The 21922-nt window shown below is 38.8% G+C and overlaps 1 protein-coding gene across 3 annotated transcripts in view; it reads right to left on the reverse strand.

Annotated features, from left to right (window-relative positions):
- Window positions 1–611: 611 nt before the first annotated feature.
- The window catches only part of SKOR2 (SKI family transcriptional corepressor 2), a 38842-nt gene continuing 17531 nt past the window's right edge, over window positions 612–21922 (reverse strand). For 2 of the 3 annotated variants that reach the window (XM_073213023.1, XM_037015068.2), the window contains 3 exons: window positions 13610–13677; window positions 6508–6573; window positions 612–1284 (listed from right to left, as the gene is read on the reverse strand). In XM_073213023.1, coding sequence (XP_073069124.1) covers window positions 6511–6573; window positions 13610–13677 — 131 coding nt within the window. In that variant the 3' untranslated portion in view covers window positions 612–1284; window positions 6508–6510. Of the gene's footprint in view, window positions 1285–6507; window positions 6574–13609; window positions 13678–18877; window positions 18951–21922 lie in introns of those variants that run through there. The other variant, XM_073213022.1, reaches the window with a different exon arrangement.

Consider the following 21922-nt stretch of genomic DNA (forward strand, 5'->3'; position numbering starts at 1 on the left):
CAGAGGGTGGGGGGAAAGTATCAAATATCATGGTGATACATTTTAAACTTCTGTTGAAATCTATTGAGGGATGCCATGGGTGAGCTGCTCTTCAGTTAGAATGGTCTTTGGCAACTTCAGGGCAAGAGGTCATCCTTAGTGGATGTCTGTGCAAACCAGCACTGCCTCAGAAATCCTGGCCCGGAAGGGGTCACCATTGTGGCCCTTCTATCCTCTCATCTGAGAGACAGTATTTTTGGCATAAAATGATCTCATGGACTTTGATTCCTCATTACAGTAAGGAGGAAGGCACAACGTCAACTCCATCACCAACACTGCTGGAAGACCTAGCAGGGATCTAGAATCTTCCAACGCCCCGGCAAAGATCCTAACATGATGTGGAGGACTCCAGCTGCTGACAATGGGCAGAGGCTCACTTAGACTTAAATAATCATTTTTGAAGGAATTCTGTTGTTGAAAATAATTTACTCAAGTATTTTATGCTAAATTATTCTTAAAAGTATTGGGTTCTATTAGTTGCCCCCAAGCAAATGTGCATTTAACAACATGAACACAATTATTACTTCATAGTTTTTTTATTATAGACTTTTTTTATCCACATGAATGTTAAAGAAACTACAACAGTTAAATACCATTTTTGATAACATGATTATATTCTTAATTACACTCAATATTAAACTGTAAAATATTTCCAGAGGAATACAATCTTCATTCATACAGCAGGCAAAGTACCAGAGAGGAAGGGGGTCACATGTAAGTCCACCCAGTTTGCTAGGAAAAGCCGGTTTGTTCAGCTGATGCTGTCCTAGCTGTAGAAAAGTGATCCCCACTCATAGGACAGGTCTTGTGTTTTCTTTCCACCAAGAATCACTTCTTCAAACGTAAAAGACAGTCTTGTAGAGCTGCTCTCTCTAAATATGCAGCACTGAGATCCCTTGGGACCGTCCGTGGATTTCCAACCCTGGTTGGCTAACAGCACTTCCACTCTCTGGGTTCAGTGGGCCTTTAAAAACACAAAGACTCAAAACTTTGGTTCCACCAAAAGATGCGACAAGCATTGACTGCTCTGGTTGGCTCCCCCCTCCCCCCGCTAATGAATGGCTGCTACAGTCTATTTTACATGGTTGTCCATGCAGCTTTGAGGTCACTTGTCCTTGGGTTCTCCCGAGCCTGACTTTATATTTGATTCCCAAGCCCTTTCAAGTTGCAGTCTTTATGCAGGTCAGAAGTGCTCAGTGGCAGGCTGTATCTTACAAGAGAGCAAAAGCAAGTGGTTCTGTGTACCTGGGGTAAGATAAGAAGCACAGAATGACAACCTCAGCATGATATAATCGGATAATTAAAACACATTTTAAGTAACATTTAGTATATCCTTAAGAGAAGACATTTTTAGTACTGTTTGGATAAAAGTGTTGAAACAGTGACCCTAAAGCCTCTTTGTTTTTCCATGTTTGTCTGCTATCTAAGGTTATACATGTCTGCTGGGGTTGAGTCAAACTACAACCATTAAATCACAGTGTACTGGTTTGCTGTCCCCTTTTACCGTAAAGCTATTTGGCTGGGTTCTGGAAACTCTGGGTTGTTGTCGGACAGACATTAAGACAGCCTGCAGGGAGAGGGGCAGGCAGAATTCATGAACCAGTATCTTGCTGGCTTTAGCTGTATGGCCCAAGTTACATCTCTTTTTCTTATCCTGGGGTGTTGGGGCAACTGTAGAAGTCTGACTGGAGGTTTTGTGATTCAACATCAACCAAACCATCACACTGATTATTAACTGTATATTTATAACTGATAATAGAGGATGTGAATTAGGTCGTGATTTCAGCTCATGAATCAGAGGAGAGCATATCAAGTGTGGGCAGTGGAGCCAGGCAACCTGGCTCAAATCCTGCCCCTTGCCAGCAGTCAGACCACAGACAGCTTACTCATCTCTCCGCATTTCAGTTTTCTCAGCTGTCGAATGATGAAAGTAGAAGTACTTCTCTCAATGGGTGGTTCTAAAGATTAAATAAGACAATTGACACAGAGCCCTTAGAAGACAGGGAGGATATTGTCACTCTCAATGGAGACTCTTGAAAGAAACTCATCCCTTTATGTCTGACTACAGGTGAAACAAATGGATATGCCATTCCCCCTTTATCTCTGATCTATACAAAAGGAAGACACAGAGTGCTCAATTGCAATCCCTCTACATCCTTTTAAGACCTTTTTCTTCTTATTACTTCTATAATAAGTTTATTTCAGAACTGAATCATTATTATAAATTATATTTGTATTTATTATGTTTTACATAAAAACAATATAAAGTATATTTTATTATATTTATATATTTCACATAACATTTATATTGTATTTTATATAAATATGCTTATTATGTTATGTAATTATAGTAATCAATTATTATGTATTATTCCAAACTGAAATAAAAGAGGAGTTTACCAAAGAGGTAGATATTGTTAGCATAGGAAGAAAATCATATTTTCAAACTCTTCAGAAGGAGGCAACATAGCAGCTAGGGATGATGAAAATACAGACATTAAGGCAAAAGTAGGTGGTTCATGCCCTCGGGTGTTATATATGGTCTTAAGCAGACTTTAATGAAAGCAGCCCCTTTGTGGGAAAAGAGAGGGAATATGGCAGAAGACGGGCATGTAAGAATGACAGTCAGCATTTTAGAGATGGCAGAGATTTTGACTGGGTTTGGCCATCCACATTTTATAGACAAGAGTGAGCCTCACAAAGATTTAATGATATTACTCAAGATAGCACAGGGAGGTAGTGTCAGATTTAGAAGCCAGACTCCCTTAAAACCAGCCCCGTGATCCTAGACAGACAAGGCTTAAAGTCAAAGAGATCTGGATTGAACCTGGCTCTGCCACTTGCTAGCTAAGTGACCTCATTGAGCCTCAGTATTTTCATGCATGAAAAGGGGATAGTCATAGGATCTGCCTTACACAGGATCAAAAGAGATAACATGGCAAAGAATTTAGCCCAGTATCTGGCATAGTTAATGCTCAATAAATGAAAGTTACTATTCAAAATAGCAGTAGACTCATGGACACTGAGAAGTGACTGGTAATGGCTGCCATGGGGGATGAGTTAGATGGGTAAGTGAGGAGGGTGAGAAGGATAAAAGGGCACAAAAATTCTCAATCATAAGATAAATTGGTCACAGGGATGGTAGTACAGTATGGAGAATATAGATAGTGATTCTGCAACATCTTCCCTATGTTGACAGATAATAACTGCACTAGTGGGGGAGAGGATTTAATAAGGTAGATAACTGTTGAACCACTGTGTTGTATACTTGAAAACAATATAAGGTTGTATATCAACTATTCTTCAATAAGAAAAATGAAAAAAGGATGATAGTTATTATTTCCAGCTTGGTTATAAGTTACTGTATAACTATGAACAAGCCATTTTCTATAATACACTTTCCACTATGTGAAATATTGAGTTCTTTATGAAAGATCTGGTGTTTCAATCAGTTACATGAAGACATTTGCATACTGTTAAAAGGTGTTTGGAAAAAAAAGAATGTAAACTAATAACTAAAATAACTAAATTAGTGTTACTGTGATGACATTTTCGGGATGGTACGGATTTCGCACAGATTAAACTGGGGTATCTGTGCAGAAACTGAGTCACAGAAACAACCAAAGGTAAGGGAGACAGTCAGGGATAATTCTGGTGTTAAAAACAGTCCAGATGGAAGGATAGTGCACAGAATAGTTCAAAATATTTTCCATATCATTTCCATTGTACTCTTGAGCTCACAGTGAAACAAGTATGCAAAGCAATACAATGTCTAATCTACTAGGGCTTGTTTTAGGAGGTAGTTTGAAGATAAATAAAATAAGCTACACTTTACACAGCTAGTAGCTAAACAAATAGAATTTATTTTCCCAAAGGGGACTATGCTTAGGTTGAAGAAAGGTTTAGATAAATCCATAGGTAATGGATCTTTAAGGATTTATCAAGGGAAAGTTGAAAGTATTCAGTGTATATGCCTAAAACTTGAGGTTGATATTGTTAGGAACAACAATTTGGATCTTCTAATGGAATTTCATAGTATCCTGGTCTGGGTAGATCTTTATTTTGACTCAACATGGAATTTCTTATGTCCTAATGTAGGATAAAAAAGATTGGTAGAGCAGTGATATGTGGCAGTATTTGCTCAGCTTATTAAGTGGATTGCCTGTGGTTTTGAAAAGCTTCCTCCTCTTAATAGTCATATTGGAATCCACTGGGTGGCAAGAACACAATATACAACCTTAAGGGTCACTCTTGCATAAGACATTAATGCATCAGTCCCTAATTTGGAAACCTGTGGTCACTCAGCAAGACAGAATTTGTCTCTCTCCCTTGGTGTAATGATTTTTATTTTGTAATCCCTCTTGGGGTAATTCCTTGCAAGCTTGGCATGTTGAGAATCAAATACTGCCTCTAACAATATGGTTGTGATTCTCTGCTTGGCTGATTTAGCTCAGCATTTAAGTAACCACTAATCTTCTGAAAGCACCAGGGTCTACTTAGAGAAATCCCTGTTGTCTGCAAGGATGGAAACAAAATCAGCATGGAGGAAGCATTAGTTACTAAACACAAATCAATCTTTTTTTTTTCCACCTAGCTATACACTATGTCACCGTCAGAGTCATGGTTTCTGGGCAGTGAGTCTTCATTTTGTAGGTGTAAAGCAGTTCATGTCCAACAAGCAGGGAAGGTGAGTTGGGGAATTAGAAGGAGTAAAAAGAGAATTTAATGAAATTCCTAAGTATAAATCCAACTACATTCTAATGGATGAATCTCACAAATGTGTAGTAATAGAAGCCAGACACAAGAGAACTTTCTGTACAACATTCTTTACTAAAGTTCAATACCAGGCAAAACTAATCTTTGTTGGGTAGGGGAGTAACTAGGCAGGGTCACAAGGTGGCTGTCTAGGTGCTGGAAACCTAAAGGAATTCATCTTGTGAAAATCCACTGAGTTTTGATTTGTAAACTTCATGGCTTGTATGACTTGATGATTTTCAGACCTTGCTGAATGTGTGTTATACTTCAATAAAAAGGATATATTTTTAAAAAAAAAACTGTCATCCTACTATATTCTCTTTGATTTGACTGAAAATTAATTCATTTGACATTTTCAAACTATTACACATATGGGTTTGTCAGCATTAATCAGGGTGATTCCTGCCTTGATTACCTTGATATTCCCAGTTAAGGTTTACTGGAGTCTGAATGTTCATTTCACACTGTTGGTAAAAACCTATCTACTATAATGAAAAAGAAATTGCCCACAGTCAACTTCCAACTTAAGAAAAATACTGAATATATAGAACGGAGTCAACTCACAGGCCCACTTGTATGTGACTTCATGGAGATGGAAACAGAGTTACTTATCATTTGACCTTCTCTGTTACAGAAACATCTGCTCACAGAGGGCATGACATGCATGCACTGGGAACACGTAGGCACTGGATCAAAAGTCAGGAGCCCTAGAATCTCTTCTTGGCTTTGCAACATGGACATAAAAAAAATCACATCTCTTTTCCCCACAACTCAATCCCTTGTGTGTAAAATTAGGAAAGCATATGAGTGAGAGATTGTTTTGAAGAGTTTTGAGCTACTGATGAAATGTGACATAATTGTCATATGAGACAAATACTGAAAATCAGCACTAATAAAGATGATGGCAAGAAGTAGGACTGTCATCTGCATATGGTAGAGGAGGCTTGTGATATTCAGAGGAAGGGCATGAAGGAGATAAACAGAACCATGAGAATGCACGTATGGAATTCTTTTTGCCAACAAACTCTATTGAGTTTAAAAATGTTCCAGAGGGAAGGCATGGGAAGAATCATTCTGATTGGAATGGATCAAACTGGCAAATTAATCCTAACTGGCCATTGGCACTTACAAATGCTATCTCTGACATCTGAGTTTTTTTCCTGACTTAGTAAGTACATTTGCTAGTTTTTCTTAACATATTGTCACAATGATTGGTTTAGAGAAATAAAGAATGACTATTCCTAGAGAAGAAGTTCTCAAAGGTCTATGTTGCCTGCAATTGTTCATATCACCATTTGTCAGTAACTCACTGAAACTCAGTTTTGGGAAGACTTTGGAAGGAAAGGAGAGACAGAGAAGATGAGACGCAATAAACATGACTGCTGACACTTCAGTTTCCTTTAGAAGGGCAGTGATCAAGGTGTGGAACCACAAAGAGCAAAAACTCTCCAAACAGAATGATAATCATTTCTGCAGACTGAATAGAGAAGTTTCTGAGTTTTAGGAACTTTCCATGGAATTTATAAAATGCCCTCAGCCATTCATTTAGGAAGTCCCATGACCCGACATAAAGAAGTTCATCAGTATTTTGGCTTAACCACAGGATGCAACTTTAGCAATCCCTTTGGCTATTTCAAATAATCAATAAAAAATATGGTCAAACAATAATAATTCAGAGAGTTAAGGAAAATCTCTTTCTTCTGGTGAGCTTACCTTTTAGCTTTTGCTGAGATGGGCACCAAGCTTTTCTTTCCTGATCAAGCTTGCTGCGTAGGGGATCTGTAAGATAAAAACAAGCAAAACTATCCAGATAAGCTAAATTTGGAGACAGATTTAAATTTCTCCCCCTGTGGAAAAAGGTCTCAACAGTTTGGGGCTTCTGGGGTACAGCATTCCTAAGGCCTTTTAAAAAGCGTATCAAACATAAACTAGGTGATCACAATGAATTGTTGCTACAGGGTCTTTGAGGTTAACATGTGACATTTCACTTTAAAAAGTTTTTTTTAACTTTGCATTTAATAATATGATGTTATTTTTATTTAGGTAAGATGACTAAGTAATGTTATAATGTATGTTCAAGGTCACAAAACAAGAATGTGAAGATAAACTAGTTCAATTTAATCTTTCATTTAATTATAGTGATGAAATATGCATCATTATAAATCACAAATAAGAGGAACTGACTAAACACAAACTATTATTCTGGGTAATTTCCCCAGAACTACTAAGAAGTGTCAGAAATATTTGCACCGAAGAGAAAATATGACCCTTGAGAATTCTACCTGGAAAAACTTGAGAAATACTCTTTAATACTGAGGCTTCAGATGAAAGCCTACCACATTAGATATGTTACTTTTCATTAGAAAATTCAGATGGTTGAAATTCCATATTTGATTTAGATTTGCCTCTCCATTAATGCCAGTGAAGCTACTCTGTCATTATGTTACTTACCTTCATCATTAAAAGGCTGACCTCAGGACTCTAAGGATTTGGATCTATTTTACATGTAAATAAATAAATATTCAGACTTCTAGAATGTAACATGAAATATGGCTATTATGTAAAAGCAGTGAGAGAAATAAAATTATTTTCATTAAACTAAGCAATGTTTATGAATACTGTTATGTATGTATGTTCCCCATATCTCCAGTATATTTATGTTTTTCTCTCCCGATCCACCATTCCATAAATATGAACCTTTATTAATGGGAAGGAGCTATGAATCTACAATGACACTAGTGACTAGTCAGTTGAATCAGTCTCTTTAACGGAAATAAAGAAGACTAAAATAACCACCTCATTATTCTGAAATCTAAAGACAACATATATGTATCTGATAGGCACATATCTGATAAAGGGCATAGAAAGCAGCAATGAAACTAACAATTCATTTTCTCACCATAAAAAGTTCAGTGTCCTAATCTCGTATTTTAGGATGTGAGCTGAGATTAGTTAGATAACAGTTACATAGGGACTTAACCCTAGTTACCTCTTCTTTTTGCTCTGAGTTATGCTACACCTGCTATTAACTACACACGAATCTTGATTTCCTATTACAGTGTTTGCTACAACATGTCAAATCACATGGATCACCTCTCTCTTTAGATGCATGATATAACAGAGCCTTGAATAGAATTCCATTATTTAGGATAACAAGTAGAAATGATGTAAACCTTGGGGTACCAGCAATTACCTAATAAAATGTATTTGTGCCACTCTTGCATTTAGAAAGAGTCCTCAACATCAAGATGAGATGTCACAAAGATTTAGAAAAGTCTGTTCTGTGCCAGGCACTAAAGTTACCACCACCATGGACCACTCATCAAAACCAATAAACTATTCCTCCTAAACAAAAGACAACTTTCTGAAGTCAGAATGCCTTTTCCTTTCTTCCTTTGTCTTTGTTTCAGAAACAACAGTGTAGCATTTCATTAGGGCGGGAAGATGAGAAGGAAAGGAAGAAAGGACTCAGGAAGGAAAAAAAGGACATTTTCAAATAAGCACAGGTGATCCCCAGATTTCAACTGGAATTTGATCTGTGTGAAGAATTATCCGCACTCAAACACTGTTGCATTTATTTCATTAAAACAAAATGAAATGAAAGACAAACAAAACCAAAGACAAAAAAGCAAAACGTTGTGAGCTGAAAACACCATGTGGTTTTAATTTCAAGTCTTAGATCATGAATGATAAAGAATTATATTAGCACATGGCCCAATTGTTCATGGAAATGACTATTTCATTGATTCTAAGATGCACTCTTTTCCCCCTCACATTTCAATATCTCTGAGACTGCGTGTATTGTAATAATGACATCTTAGAACAATAGCTGGAAGCTTCTTTTCTTGTGATACATCAGGTAATGGTGCCTCTTTTAATTGACAGGCTTCAGATTCCATGAAATGCAATATTGGATTTACAAAGACCTCAGCAAACACTCTCTGACTTGGGAGCTCAGGATCCTACAGGCTTCATTTAAGTTAACTAGTCATGTAAATCTCCTATAATAGAATTTACAAAAGCTGTCTTTTCATTTTGACCAGTTTGGAAATCACCACAAATGGCAAGGACAAAAAATTTGAAGTTGCTATATAACTTCTAAATTACCTAGTTGGCTCTAGTCTATCAAAAGCACTGGGGTCTTCCAAAAATAGGTAACTTCCTAGTTCGTGCTATGAGAGAGTTAGCCTGACCTCTGACATCCAGGTGGGTCAACAAATCAAAAGGGGAAAGATGAGAAGGCTGTATAACTAACGGACACGTGATTGCATTGGCAAGAGGCATGGCCATAGATCCATAAATGGAAAAGGACCCACTGTAGCCAAAGTCTGCCTACTGCTGGAGAATGTTAAGGCAGGTTCCACAGGAGTTCAGACTTGCATCAACTCTTCTGACTTGCAGGGATCTTCTTTTGCAAATTTAGCCACAAAACCAAAATCCTCTTGTGGCCCGGGGATCTTTTTCTAAAAATGTAACTCCAAACAGTAACTGTTCTATGTTCAAAAAAAAATATGAACAACCTATTTTAAAAACTGTCTGGGTTGAGGTGGTAGAAATCTGGGCAAGTCCGCAATCCTAATGAATCCTGGAGAACCTCCAAGAAAAGACCACACCACTGGGAAGCTGTGCCCTTGCCGAAGGGGAGCAGCCCTCCGGCGATGATAAAGACCCATCATTCCTTTCCCTGCAAGGAAGCACTGCGCTCCTTCCATCAGGAAGCGGTAAACCGATTTTTTTTTTACAAGTCCACAGTGAATGAAACATTAGTACTATATCTATTGATTGAACGTTATTTTAATTGAAGCTTTTAATGAAGAACTTGGAGACCTGTTCCTCCTGGCTGCATATGACTGCAGAGTTCTGGTAAAACAGCAGAGGGCACTTCAAGACTAGCACATTTTCTTGATCTGCATGCTTTTGGTAGTGATCCAGCAAGTTCAAAGGATGTGAATCTGGGTCTAGCAAGGTATCATGTGCTCTCTATTGCAGCTTCACAACGTCCTTCAAGAACCGACTAAAAAAGAGCATGTCTTCAACAAACCCGCAGTAGGAACTTACATATAGGTGCACTTGCTTGAAAATATAGTTACCAAATTAAAAAAAAAAAAGATCATTGAGGCACTTTAATAGCCTCAACTCATATTGTAAACTATATTACATCCTAGTAGTTCAAAAAACTTTAATCAAAAGGTTATACACTGAGTAAAATATCTTTAGGTTCTTTTTAATTTTTTCAATTGAGATATAATTGACATAGAACATTGTATTAGTTTTTTCACCTTAAACCTGATGGATCTTATTTTCAAAATGAACAAAGTTCTCCTAGAATCACAATTCACTTGTGTATGAGAAATCTTTTGCTTTTTAGTATATTTTGCACTAACATTTTTGTGAAGCTGCTAGATTTTAATACTTTTGTATTTGGTTCACAAAGGAATAGATTCCTTTGCTTATATAAATAAATCTGGTTTAGTAATGAGAGCATTTTAAACATTTGGAAACCCAGGTCAGGGGTGGAGGACTTCAAAATGAATGTTGTTAGGTACTATAAAACTCTAATTTTAAGATACATTTTTTTTAAAGTTAGCTGGTAGCCCATGTATAAATGTTAAATAAACTGCATATGCTTTAAATCTCATATTGAGATCAATGCACATTCATTTATAAATGCATAAAGAGAGCCAATCATTTGATTCTATAGTCATCACAACTTTGCATTTAACAAACTGAAAAAGGAAGCAGTGGTGCAGAAATTATAGTCAGCAGAGAATCTAAAAATGCAGGAGCCAAAGAAATTCATAAGTTTTCTTTCTACAGCAATGATACCCAGGATGCTTTTGATATAATCTTTTGAATAAGAACACTGTGTAACAGCATAGGATAAATGCATTGTGGCTCTATGGGAATCATTACAAAATATGATGGTTTTAATATATTTGAATTTTCCATGATTGCAGGATAGGATGAGGTTTTATTCCATCAACAGGAAAAAAATGCACATTCTTTAATAGATGCTCTGTAAACTTTAAATATAAAATAATAAAATAGTTTTGAGTGAGTTGTAATGTTCTCAGGGAGCAAAGCGTGTAACTATATTTACTGATGAATTAGATCATTCAACTAATAATATTGAGAGAATCAATAATTATGATACCTAGCAGTTTCTTGATAATCTTTAGATAGATGATCCTAATGACATTCCCCCCAGGTAGTTTAGCAAATAAAACAAGTTGAATGGGGAACTAGACAAATTTCTGTTCAAATAACCTTAAGGCTGCTGCCTCATCTCTAAAGTAGATGACGTAATGGGCACACAGGTCCTTAAATATCTCTAGCACAAAAATATCTCTAGCCACCAGGGCTTAAGCAATTTGACTGTTCAGAGGTACTACCTTTGAGAAGGGGTATGCATTTAAATTCATTACCCATATTGGCAGAGCAATTTATGACTCATATGGGTGTTTACTACATACTTGCACTTTATTATATTCCTAGCAGGGCGTGAGGTTAGACCTTACAAGGGGTCCCTTTGGTTGAGGAACTGACACTTAATGAACTACATGGCATGAGTCTTGAACTCAAGTTTGCAAACCTTAGAGGAAGCTTTGTCTGTTAGTGACAAGGACGGTGCAGTAAAATACAGGCTCCCTGTAATTCACTAGCATGCCCTCCCTTAGCAGTTTTGAAAGTAGTTTCTTAGCACAAAAGAAAAATTGAGGCAGTCAGGCGCAAGCCAGGCGAAGCTGGAGAAGAACGAGGAGGGCTGCCATGGGAGAGTGTCAGCGCTGGGTCAGGGGCGACCATGGGTGGTGACCCATTCAGCAAATGTTTACAGACAGCTCTCTGATGCGAGACACAGTGCTAGGTGCTGGAGGCAGCATAAAGACCCTGGGTAGGGAACACAAAAACAGCGAGAGAAGCAGGAGGGACAAATCATGATGTTTCACCAATTTTCACGTTGTTAGCTGGGATGTGCTTTTGTGGATTTCAGGAATTATAGAGTACCTCCAGGGCTTGGGGAAAATTTTCTAGTTTCTCCCAAAGAATTTAATTTATAACCAGGGATAATCTACTGTCTAGAGGAATATGAACTGAAAACACATGTCTAGATAAACGAGTGCATAATGATAAAATATTTTGCAATACAGTATAATAAAAATGTTTAGTGATATCAATTTGTATCTCCCATGTACCAAATATCTCAAAAGACATGAGACATTTTCTCTGCTATCAATACGTCCTGCTTATTGCATGGATGCAACACTATTTCAGAAACCAAATGTCAAAGACAACACACTAAAGTTATACAACTGGCCTTAAATAGGAGCATTTAAATAATTCCTTTCATAAAGCTAATTTTGCTTACTCCTCACCACTCCAAAATTACAATTTTTTGGTTGCATGTGGGCAATTTTTGTTTTAAAATAAGGTCTTAAAATTGTATTTCCTTTACTTCCAATTTTATATTAAAATTTTTCCTTTGGGCAAAGAAAATAAGAAGTATATCCATAGCAAGTAATTAGAAGCTCTTATTATCTAGGTATCAAAAGCTAAGAATAGTAGCTACATTTCTTAAACCTTTGTTGGGGATTACTTGCCAATCAATAAGAAAATCCTTCTGCTCTTCAGTGAATTTTGGTGCAAAAAAACTAGCACAAACAAACTCAAAACAAAAAAGAAAGTTCCTTTTTAGAGGCATCTTATGTTGAGGTGTTTTTCAAAAGTGCAGGTTGTTGCCCAACCCTTGAGATCAATGAAAACCTCAGGGAGAGGGTTAGAGTTACAAACAGCACTCTTAACAGAGCCCCCAGAATGGGAAACATGAAATACAAGGCTGCTTTAAAAATGACTCTCAGCAATCTCCATTAACACAAGCATGATTTCTCAAAGGAAACATTAATAACCATCTTTCTTGAGCAGATACCTGGCTCTCTAGACAAGACAGGCTGGGATGCAAAGATCCATGCTTAATGGCATAAAGAGAACACAGGCCAGCTCAGAAATGTCAAGCAACCCAAATAATAATAATCATACTGGGAATACCACTAAGGATCAGAGTATGTCTTTACCCAGGGATTAAAAATATCTTGCAAATGTTGATAAAAAAGTATGTCCCCCATTGTACGCCTGAAAATGAGGAAGCTTGGAAGATGCTTTAAAAGCACTAATGAATAATACCAGATGTATATCTTTGAGGACAAAGGGAGATGAATTTGCAATGAAAAATAAAAAAAACAAACCAAAAACCCCCACAACATTTATGTATCAGACATCTTCCTGTTTCCCTGTTCCCATACAAACAGATCTTAGGGTCCACATTGAGACGTGATTAGGAGAGAGTGAAGAACATAGTTCATCTGGAAATAATTCATTCCTTTTCATTGTTCTTCAGGCGAAGTTAATTGACTGTGTTTATACTAAGCACTGTTGACACTGGAGAGCCTGGCTCACTCTGGGTAGTAAGGGAGGGGATGATGGAAGACAATTGCCCTTTATGAGTTTCTAGTGCATCCCAGCACCTTATTTTGGAAGTTTGCATAGTGAAAGACAATGCAGGTATCTCTGGCTCACCACAGAGACAATTTACACATCTGTCTATTAACACATGGTAGGTAGTTACATTTAGGGGAAATGTACTGACACATCTGTTTATCCTGTGTCTAAGTAAATCTTTTGGTAATTAGCATCTAAGCCAGCGGAGAAGTAAGTGGACCAAAGGATTTCACAGCAAAAACATGAACAGATTCATACATATTGGGTGGTTTGAGAACAAACCCATCAAACTGCATTTATTTTAAGTAGAAATGCATCTTACAATTTGCAACTGTTGCACCATTTCTTCTCGGTAGGCTAATTCCCTTTTCATCTGATCCTGAAAATTATCTGGTATGAGAGAGAAATGGAAAAGGAAATTAATAAAAGTGCAACATCTACTTTTAGTATATTTAGTAAAAATATTATTGACAATCCCATAGAGACCCTTTTTGTATTTTTTTTTTAAGTAAACAGTATGGTTGTTTGAAGGGCTGTTTTCAAGGCTCTACGATTTGATCAGAATAGACAGTTAATTCTGAGTGGGTAGAGTCTGTACCTTATATTGTAGAGTGTCTCATACCATCTAGTATCACCCCTTGCATATAGTAACTACTCAGGAATGCCTGGGGCAATCATGTTCTCTAACCTTGGCACATATGAGCAAGTCAGACGTAGTCTAGGGCAAGTAAGGAGGTGAATCTCAGAAAATGCTGATCATAGGAAATATGGACCTTGTGCTTGTCATGCCTTCTGGCTGAGAAGATGTAGGTCTGTTACACATGCCCGCCTGGCCTCACTGCAGCTCATCTCACTCCCAGGGGAGTGTAAGTGTACTCTGGCCTGACTCTCCCAATCTGTAACTCCCTCACCCCGTGTCAGCCTTACTTTATGGTCCTCCTTGGTTGGGCCTTGTGGTTCTACAGACCTTGCCTCAATCTCAGAAGGAGGAACGTTAAAAGATACTGTTATGCAGAATGTCTCTGTCATTCTACATAGTGATTATTTTTATTGGGAATGACTTCCTAGTGTATCATGTCATTGCATCTTTTTCCATATGCTCTTTTTAAAAGAGAAAGTGTGGGCCTGGCTAACCTAGGCTTTTTCTGCTTTAAATGAGACATTAACCCAGTTTCATATGGAACCTGTGGATGGTCAGGGAAGTGGTTTGGAGAAACCAGAAATGTTGCCACCATCTTTCCTCTCCTCTTCCTTTCACCTCGACAGCCAGCTGCTGAGTGAGTCCTATACATTTTATCTCCATACTCTCCTCTTGCTACCTCCCAACACACACACCTCTTCCCTGAATAGCTTCCCAACTGACCACCTGGCCTCCAGTCCCTCCCTGTCCAAATATCTTTCATTCTCCACCTTTAAAATCTGTGATGGCCTCCCACGGTTTTCATGATAATAAATCCTCTCACACTGGTGAGATTCTGGGTACTTAGAAATTAAAAACATTTTTCTTTTTATCTTTTTATTTTATTTTACTTCTACCTTTCTATTTGAATTCCTTCCCCAAACTCAAGATTTTTAAAATTATTTATTCATTTATATTTATAAGGGCTTTAAGAGCAGTTTTAAGTTCACAACAAAATTAAGAGGAAGGTAGGGAGAGTCCCCTGCCCCCACACATGCAGAGTGTCCACCATTATCAACATCCCCGCTGGAGTGGGGCACTTATTCAATCTGAAGAGCCGACACTGCCACATCATAATTGCCCAGAGTCCAGAGCTCACCTTAGCTTCATTCTTGGTGTTGTACCTTTGATGGCTTTGGACAAATGTATCCATCATCAGAGTACCATACAGAGCATCTTCACTGCCCTAAAATCCTCTGGGCTCCACCTGTTCATCCTTCTCTCCCACCCCACCCCTGGCAACAACTGATCTTTTCATTGTCTCCATGGTTTTGCCTTTTATAATATATATTTTAATAGACCCATTCCCTATTCTCATCTCTGAATTTGATGTGAAAGGTATGGTCATAGAGATAAGCACATGGTGTAATGTAAAGGCCAAGGGAGGAGCCCTTCTTCTAGTGGGGTGTGAAGGGAGAGGAAGTGCTTGAGCAGAGATGTGGAGAAGAGCCTTCTGCCCAGGACGTGGAGGGAAGTGTGGAGCAGCAGATGGCTCAGTTGGTTGCAGCAAAGGGGGTGGAGGAAACCCCCTGCATCCTGCCACCTACGAAACCACTCTCCAGTCCACACAAACATTGTCCCCCGAGCCTCTGTGTGTTTGTCTCTGCTGTGGTCTTGCCCTTACAGCAAACAGCTCCCTTTTCTTTAAAGACCATCTCAGACATTATCTCATTCAGAAATTCTCTCTGATTCTCCTGTCTCCTCCTGCCCTGATTAGTTATCCCCCAGTACTCTGTACATACCTCTATTAATGCATCCACAACACATACTATGATTACTGTTCTACATCTATTTCCTAGCTAAACAGTGAGTTATTGGAGGGCAGGAAGGTAAGTTTTAGACAAAATTTTAAAATCTCCCAAGTCCACCACAGTGCCTGGCACACAGCAAGGGCTAGTTAATAAATGAAGAGAAAAAAGAGCACAAAGTACTGACTAGAATATGTGGATTCTTCCCTGAACAGTAATTACCCTACTCTGGGGCTTAGGCCTTTCTCTGAACAAACAAGTATGCTCTGTAAGATCCTTCCTTTCCCTAATGCTTTAAGACTTGGTGACAAGGTAAACTGGTTTGGTTGGGTTCCAGGCATTCAGTTGTCATTCCTGTGCTGGGGAAAGGGGAATGCGGGATTTCAATTACACTGATAACAATAAGGCTGTGCAGGGTCTGGCACCCTCCCTGCCACCTCATGATACTCTGGAGGTGGGTCAAAGCCCACACACTGTGCACAGGGCCACAGGGGAACCAGCACTCCACAGACTGCCCGGTTCCAACCCCCTGGCCCTGCACCTGGGCCCGATGCTGCCAGGAAAATCAGTGTGTTTTCCAGGCACCAGAGCACATCCCAAGCACATCTCCCCTCTGGGAAGGAGGAAACTGTCCTCTGAGTCTCTGTAGGTCCCTTGTCCCTCTAGGGTTCCAAGGCACCTCTGACCAGGGTGGTAAACTGAGGTGGATTAGGAATGAGGGGCTGCCTGGTGCTGACCTGGCTGGGACACCTCCTTGAAATCCAAAGATGCTAAGAGCAATTCAGAGTGGAATGGTGATAACTAGTCCTTATTTAGTTCATGCTTATTGCCCTATGATGGTACCTTTAATACAATTCTTTAAGACAAAATGAAAAAACAAAGCCATTAAAGTGTTAGAAAAAATGTGAGTATTTTTTTAAAATTGGGAAGGAGAAGGGCATGAAGGATAAAAACCAAAGAAAAAGGAAGAGACTGATAGATCAGATTAGACAAAAATGTAAAACTTTGATGTGATAATAAATTATGAACAATGTTAATTCTCAAAACATGAAACACCAAAGTCAACATTTAAAGGTGACTGATATAACCAAAAGAATATCTGTGACATAACAAAGAATTAATATTTTAGTATATGAAGAATTTATATGAATCAATAAGAAAATGGACACATTAAAAGAAATATGAAAAGAGAATATAAAGGGCATTTACAAAACATACAGAAGGCAAATAGACATATGAAAAGCAATCAACATCCCTAGCAATGAAAGAAAAGGAAATAATATGAGATACTATTTTTCCCATTTAAGCTAGCAAAGATGAAAAGAAAAGATAATATGTGGTGTTCCTAGGATGAAAGTATAAATTAGTAGTACTTTTCCAGAAACCAACTTGAAGTTGTGTATCAGATTTGATAAGTTCATACTCTGTCACACAGTAATTCTTTTAGCAATTGATCCTAAGGAAATCATCATGGATTGTGCCAAAATTTAGTTACAGTGACGTTCATCATCTAAAACTTAGATAAACTTTAATGTGCAACATAAAAGTACATTTGTCATGGCTGTGTAGTCATGGAAAGAAGCTCTTGTTAAGTGAGAAAAAGAAGGGGAAAAATGCTGTGTATAATATTTCATTTTGTTAAGAAAAAAAGGATTTCATATGCACTAAAAGGGTGAAACTCCAAAATGTTAACAATGGTTATCTCTAGTTCACAAGATGTGTGATTTTGATTTTGTTTTCTTCCCTTTGTATTTCTGTATATTTAAAATTTGCTATAACAACTATGTGTATAAGTTTTGAGATATAAAGATTCTTAATTGGCAGGCAGAAACAAAACCTAACACTTTTGCTATGTGCTAAAAGGTTGATGAAAGCATAATTCAACTGGAGATGAAAGAATTACTAAGGTGATTTCTCTAATGAGAATCATTTAAAGCCCAACTAATTTGGGGAAGCAATACTATAAAAGGAGGTGGCAGAGAAAAGTACTGAAGCTCAGTCTGCCAGCCAACTCAGTGGTCAGGGCTGTCCTCTGAAAATGGGGACAATCTGAAAAGCCAAGGGGTTTCCCAAACATCAGTAAAAAGTGGCAGGCCTACATTCCTGGGCCCTAAAGTAAGAAAACTTATTTGTATTTGAGTGTATTTGAATTCCCCCATGGAATTCTCCTTCTCCAGAGGATGCCACAAAAAGAGAGAGAAAGGAAGGATGTAAACCACTCAACACAGAATGAATCCAGTAACAGCCACAGGTGAAAGATGGGGTAGATGAAATGGAGTTTGTTTTTTATAAAAAGTAACTTTTATAGTAACTTGGAAGAGTAGCTCTTTATAAGAATCTAAAATGATGACATAGAGAGTTTTCCATAGTGCCCCAGTCATCAGGCCTTCCCTGTCATAAATGGCTGCTCTACTGGGTGCTCTCAAATGCATTGAATTTGTCATCACATCTGAAAATTCAAGGACTCAACCCACGAGCCCTCAAGAATCTCCTTTATATGACAGTTTTCCCCAATACCATCCTTCATTGTCAGTTTTAATCTCTGAATATAACACTGAAATTCACATCAACCATTTATGAAGACTATATTATGTGTTCATAGTATGCCAGGGGCCATGTGGGCTCCCTTTCCTGAAACTATTTACAGAGCTGTGGGGTAGAGGAAGAGAGCAGGAGTGAAACAATTGGAGAGAAGACAACACAAAGTCTCCGCGGAATCAGAAATAAACATAGTAGGACTTTGGCACAGAGAGCCTACACACCAATGGGAAGGCTTCCTGGGGGTGGCGGACTTTGAGCTGTGTTCCCAGTGATGGGGAGTGCTCTGATGAGGGAGGCATTCCAGACAAGGTAAGTGTCTTGTGGAGGTGGAGAGGGCAGACTGCAGGGTAAGGAGCTGAGCAAGTGGGCAGTGGAAGTAAGACTGGAGAGGCAGGGTGGGCCAATTATGGAGGGTTTTGAGAATCAGTCAGGAGTTAAATTAGACACAATATGATCATCAGTAGGGAATCATTTGAGCTCCTTGAGTGGAAGACTTGGAGCCAAGAATGTTGAGAAGACTGGGCTAATGGAAGAGGGCAGAAAGGGCTGGAGTGGGGATGAGAGGTGAGGGCCCGGGGCACCCCACTGCAGTGACACAGGAGGGAGGGGATGAGGGCCTTACCCATTCATTGACTCATCCAGCAACCCCTTGGCAGGTGCCAGGTCAGAAGCAAGCTCTGAGTTCACACCTATGGCTGGTAGCATAAGAGTAAAATGAATGAAAAACTACAACAAAGGGATGAATGTTGTAATAAAGGCAGGCACTGGGTGTTGGAGGGGAAGGGAAGAAGAGATAGATGTGTTAGGGAAGGTGGGCACATATGGTGGCAAAAATGACTTACAGATTTCCAGCTGTAAAAATAATCAGACCGTCACCAGTGGGGGAGTTTGGGATGGTGGCATGTTGGGGGCAGAGTCTCTAATCATTTACTCCTGTCTGATTAAGCATGGCCATCATTGCAGGACATTTGACAAGCTGTCTTACTGTCATCCCAAAGTGACCTTAATTAAAGGTGAAGGTCTTCCTCATTCACTTCAAAGTTAGTTGTATTACATGTAGTTGCTGTTTTGATGTGTACGTGGGAGGAGGTCATCACAGTGACCTCTATTTCACCATCATCCCAGATTGCTCTATTTCCACCCAATTCTAGATTATGTTTCTCCTACCTTTTGTTTCGATGCCCTCCCTACCTCTCTTTTCCTGTCCCACCCGGTTGGTCAACTGAACTTCATTGTCTGGTATCCAACCATGTTACTCTGGCTGTTCCACCTTCTGTAACTACAGTCCACTAACTTTCTAGAAAGCAGCTAGTTTACAGTAAGTCCTTGCAGGAATGTGTAAGTATCAGACTTTAAAATGGTATTGGTAGCTACAATCCACATTACTGTGTAAGTTAATCACTTGATACAGCTCTCATTTAATCCTCTCCATAACCTCATGACGTAGGCAGTAGTATTGTTTTAGGAGATTAGGAATCTTGTCTGGGTCACTCAGTGGGGAGTCTGCATCCAAACCTGGAGTCCTTGTTATTCACCACCCTGCTTCTCTGCCTCCACCCTAACGGCAAATGCCACACCCCTCCCTGTATTTCTCCATCAGGGTCCTGCAGAAATATGTATGGAAAGCAGTTCCCGAAGCCTCTGTCCCAGCAAGTGGAGACATTTGCTTGTTCTTCCTCCTACTACCATCCTCTCCCCCCAAGTATGGAGACTTGCTTTCTCTTCCTCCTCCTCCTTTTTCCTCCATTTTCTTTTTCCTTCACTTCCTCCTCCTCTTTCCTCTAATCTTTATTCCTACCCTCCCCACGCCAGGATTCATTCCCATGATCCTCATTAGCCTCCAGAGCCACAACAAGAAGCTTAAGAGAAACTCGGAAATGTGGACCCATGTTAGAAATGCTTTTCTAGAACTCAATGCTAATAATTTCTTCCTCCTCCTGCTTCATTATCACCATCATCGTCACATTACTGAGCACTTATCCGGGGCTAACGATGTGCACAGCACTTCACGTGGCTCCTCTCATTTAGTCCTCTGGTCTTCCTGCAAGACAGGAATTATCTGGCCCATTTTACTGTTTCCAAGGTCCTACAACCAGGAAGTAGCAGAGTCCAAAAGAGAACTCAGGTCTGGTCGATTTTTCAGTTTGGATTCCTAATTGTCACATGCTACAGCTCAGCCTAAATCCCCAGTGTTCTAAGTGAACTGAAGTTTAAGTGTCATGACTGAATATCTGTCCACTTCTTAGTTGAAGGCTCTGCAAAATTCTGGCCCAGATTCCTCTATGCTTCCTTCTGTTTTGGCTTTACAAAGTTCTGTTTTCCCCTTTCTATCTGAGAGACTCTAAATATGTCTGCCAGCCTCACAGCCTCTCACATTTAGTTAACAAGCACATAATGTGCATTTGCTATTTTCATTGGTGTGAAATTAACTGCCTCTTTGCGGTGTGTCTAAACCACGCATTAGTCAAACCTGGGCACACACATGCCAATTCCTTGGTCAGTGGAGTATGCTGCAGATTAAAAAAGTGGAAAAATTTTTTTGTTGTTGCTTAATTGAAGTGTTTTCCTATATGAAGCAATCACAGTGGATTAATTTCAATTAAGTAAGACTTTAAGATCAAAAGGATGAATGATAGCTCTGAATTGATATTGGCCAGTTGTACTACAATATTCTATTGTTTTTAAACAGAAACATGTGCATGTTGTATGGTAGAGCAGTTAATAAAGAATATGTATAAATTATTATCAATTACTTAATTCCTTAAACTGATTAATTAGCTTTTATTAATGGGATAAATTATGGTTACACTGCCTTCAGAGGGAGTTTGGGGGGCACTTCAGAGATTCAGTGGGACTTAGACTCACTCTGCTGGATCTAAACGTGGGGATTTGCAAACTCAACAATTAGATAAATATCAGCTTTTAGGGGAAACCAATCTTTCAATGTCTGCTCATTGCTGCAAGGAATGGTGCATTCTCTCTTCAGATATAGTTTAAAAATTTGGAGATTCCTGGATCCTTTGGAAGCACCTGGTTTTTAAGGTTTCAAAGATATTTTAAAATGTTTCCCTTTTTCTCAAAGCTGCAAATGTCATGATGATCTTAATACATTATCAAAAGCTATTGGCCATTCTCCTCCCTTCCATCTCATTTTAAGCCTCGGCAGCCACCCTCCAAATTCAAAATACTACAGCACTGTGAGCTCCAAAGCTTCCTTGTGGGTACTGAGGGGTCCCAGGCTTGGCAAACCTTCTTGCTCTTTGTGGTCAGAGCTCCCTTCCATCAGGACCCTCTTTGTTTTTATCCTTGCTGAACATACTGGAGGAACTTAGTTTAACATGTTACCATGGACATAGAACCATCCAAAATGCCACTCAAGAAAGCATGTCTTTCAGTTGCGCTTAGGATTACATTTGAGAAGCCCTGGGGATAGCAGGCCTTTATGCTCATATTATTAAAATTGTCACAGTCACTGAAAAACCTCTTTCAGATGCCAGTCGTAGCTCTAACACAAGTATTGCCAACATTAGTTTCATGATGTCTGGATTAAAACCAAGGGCCATGCTGAGATTCTAAAAAAGGGTCCCAGAAAAAAATTAACATTAAATTTACATAATTTAAAATATAAGTTTGTGTACTATTTTCTTTCCCACTTTCCTTTTTCTTA

Source organism: Manis javanica, chromosome 9 (genome assembly GCF_040802235.1).
Source record: "Manis javanica isolate MJ-LG chromosome 9, MJ_LKY, whole genome shotgun sequence".
NCBI classification, from domain to species: Eukaryota; Metazoa; Chordata; class Mammalia; order Pholidota; family Manidae; genus Manis; species Manis javanica.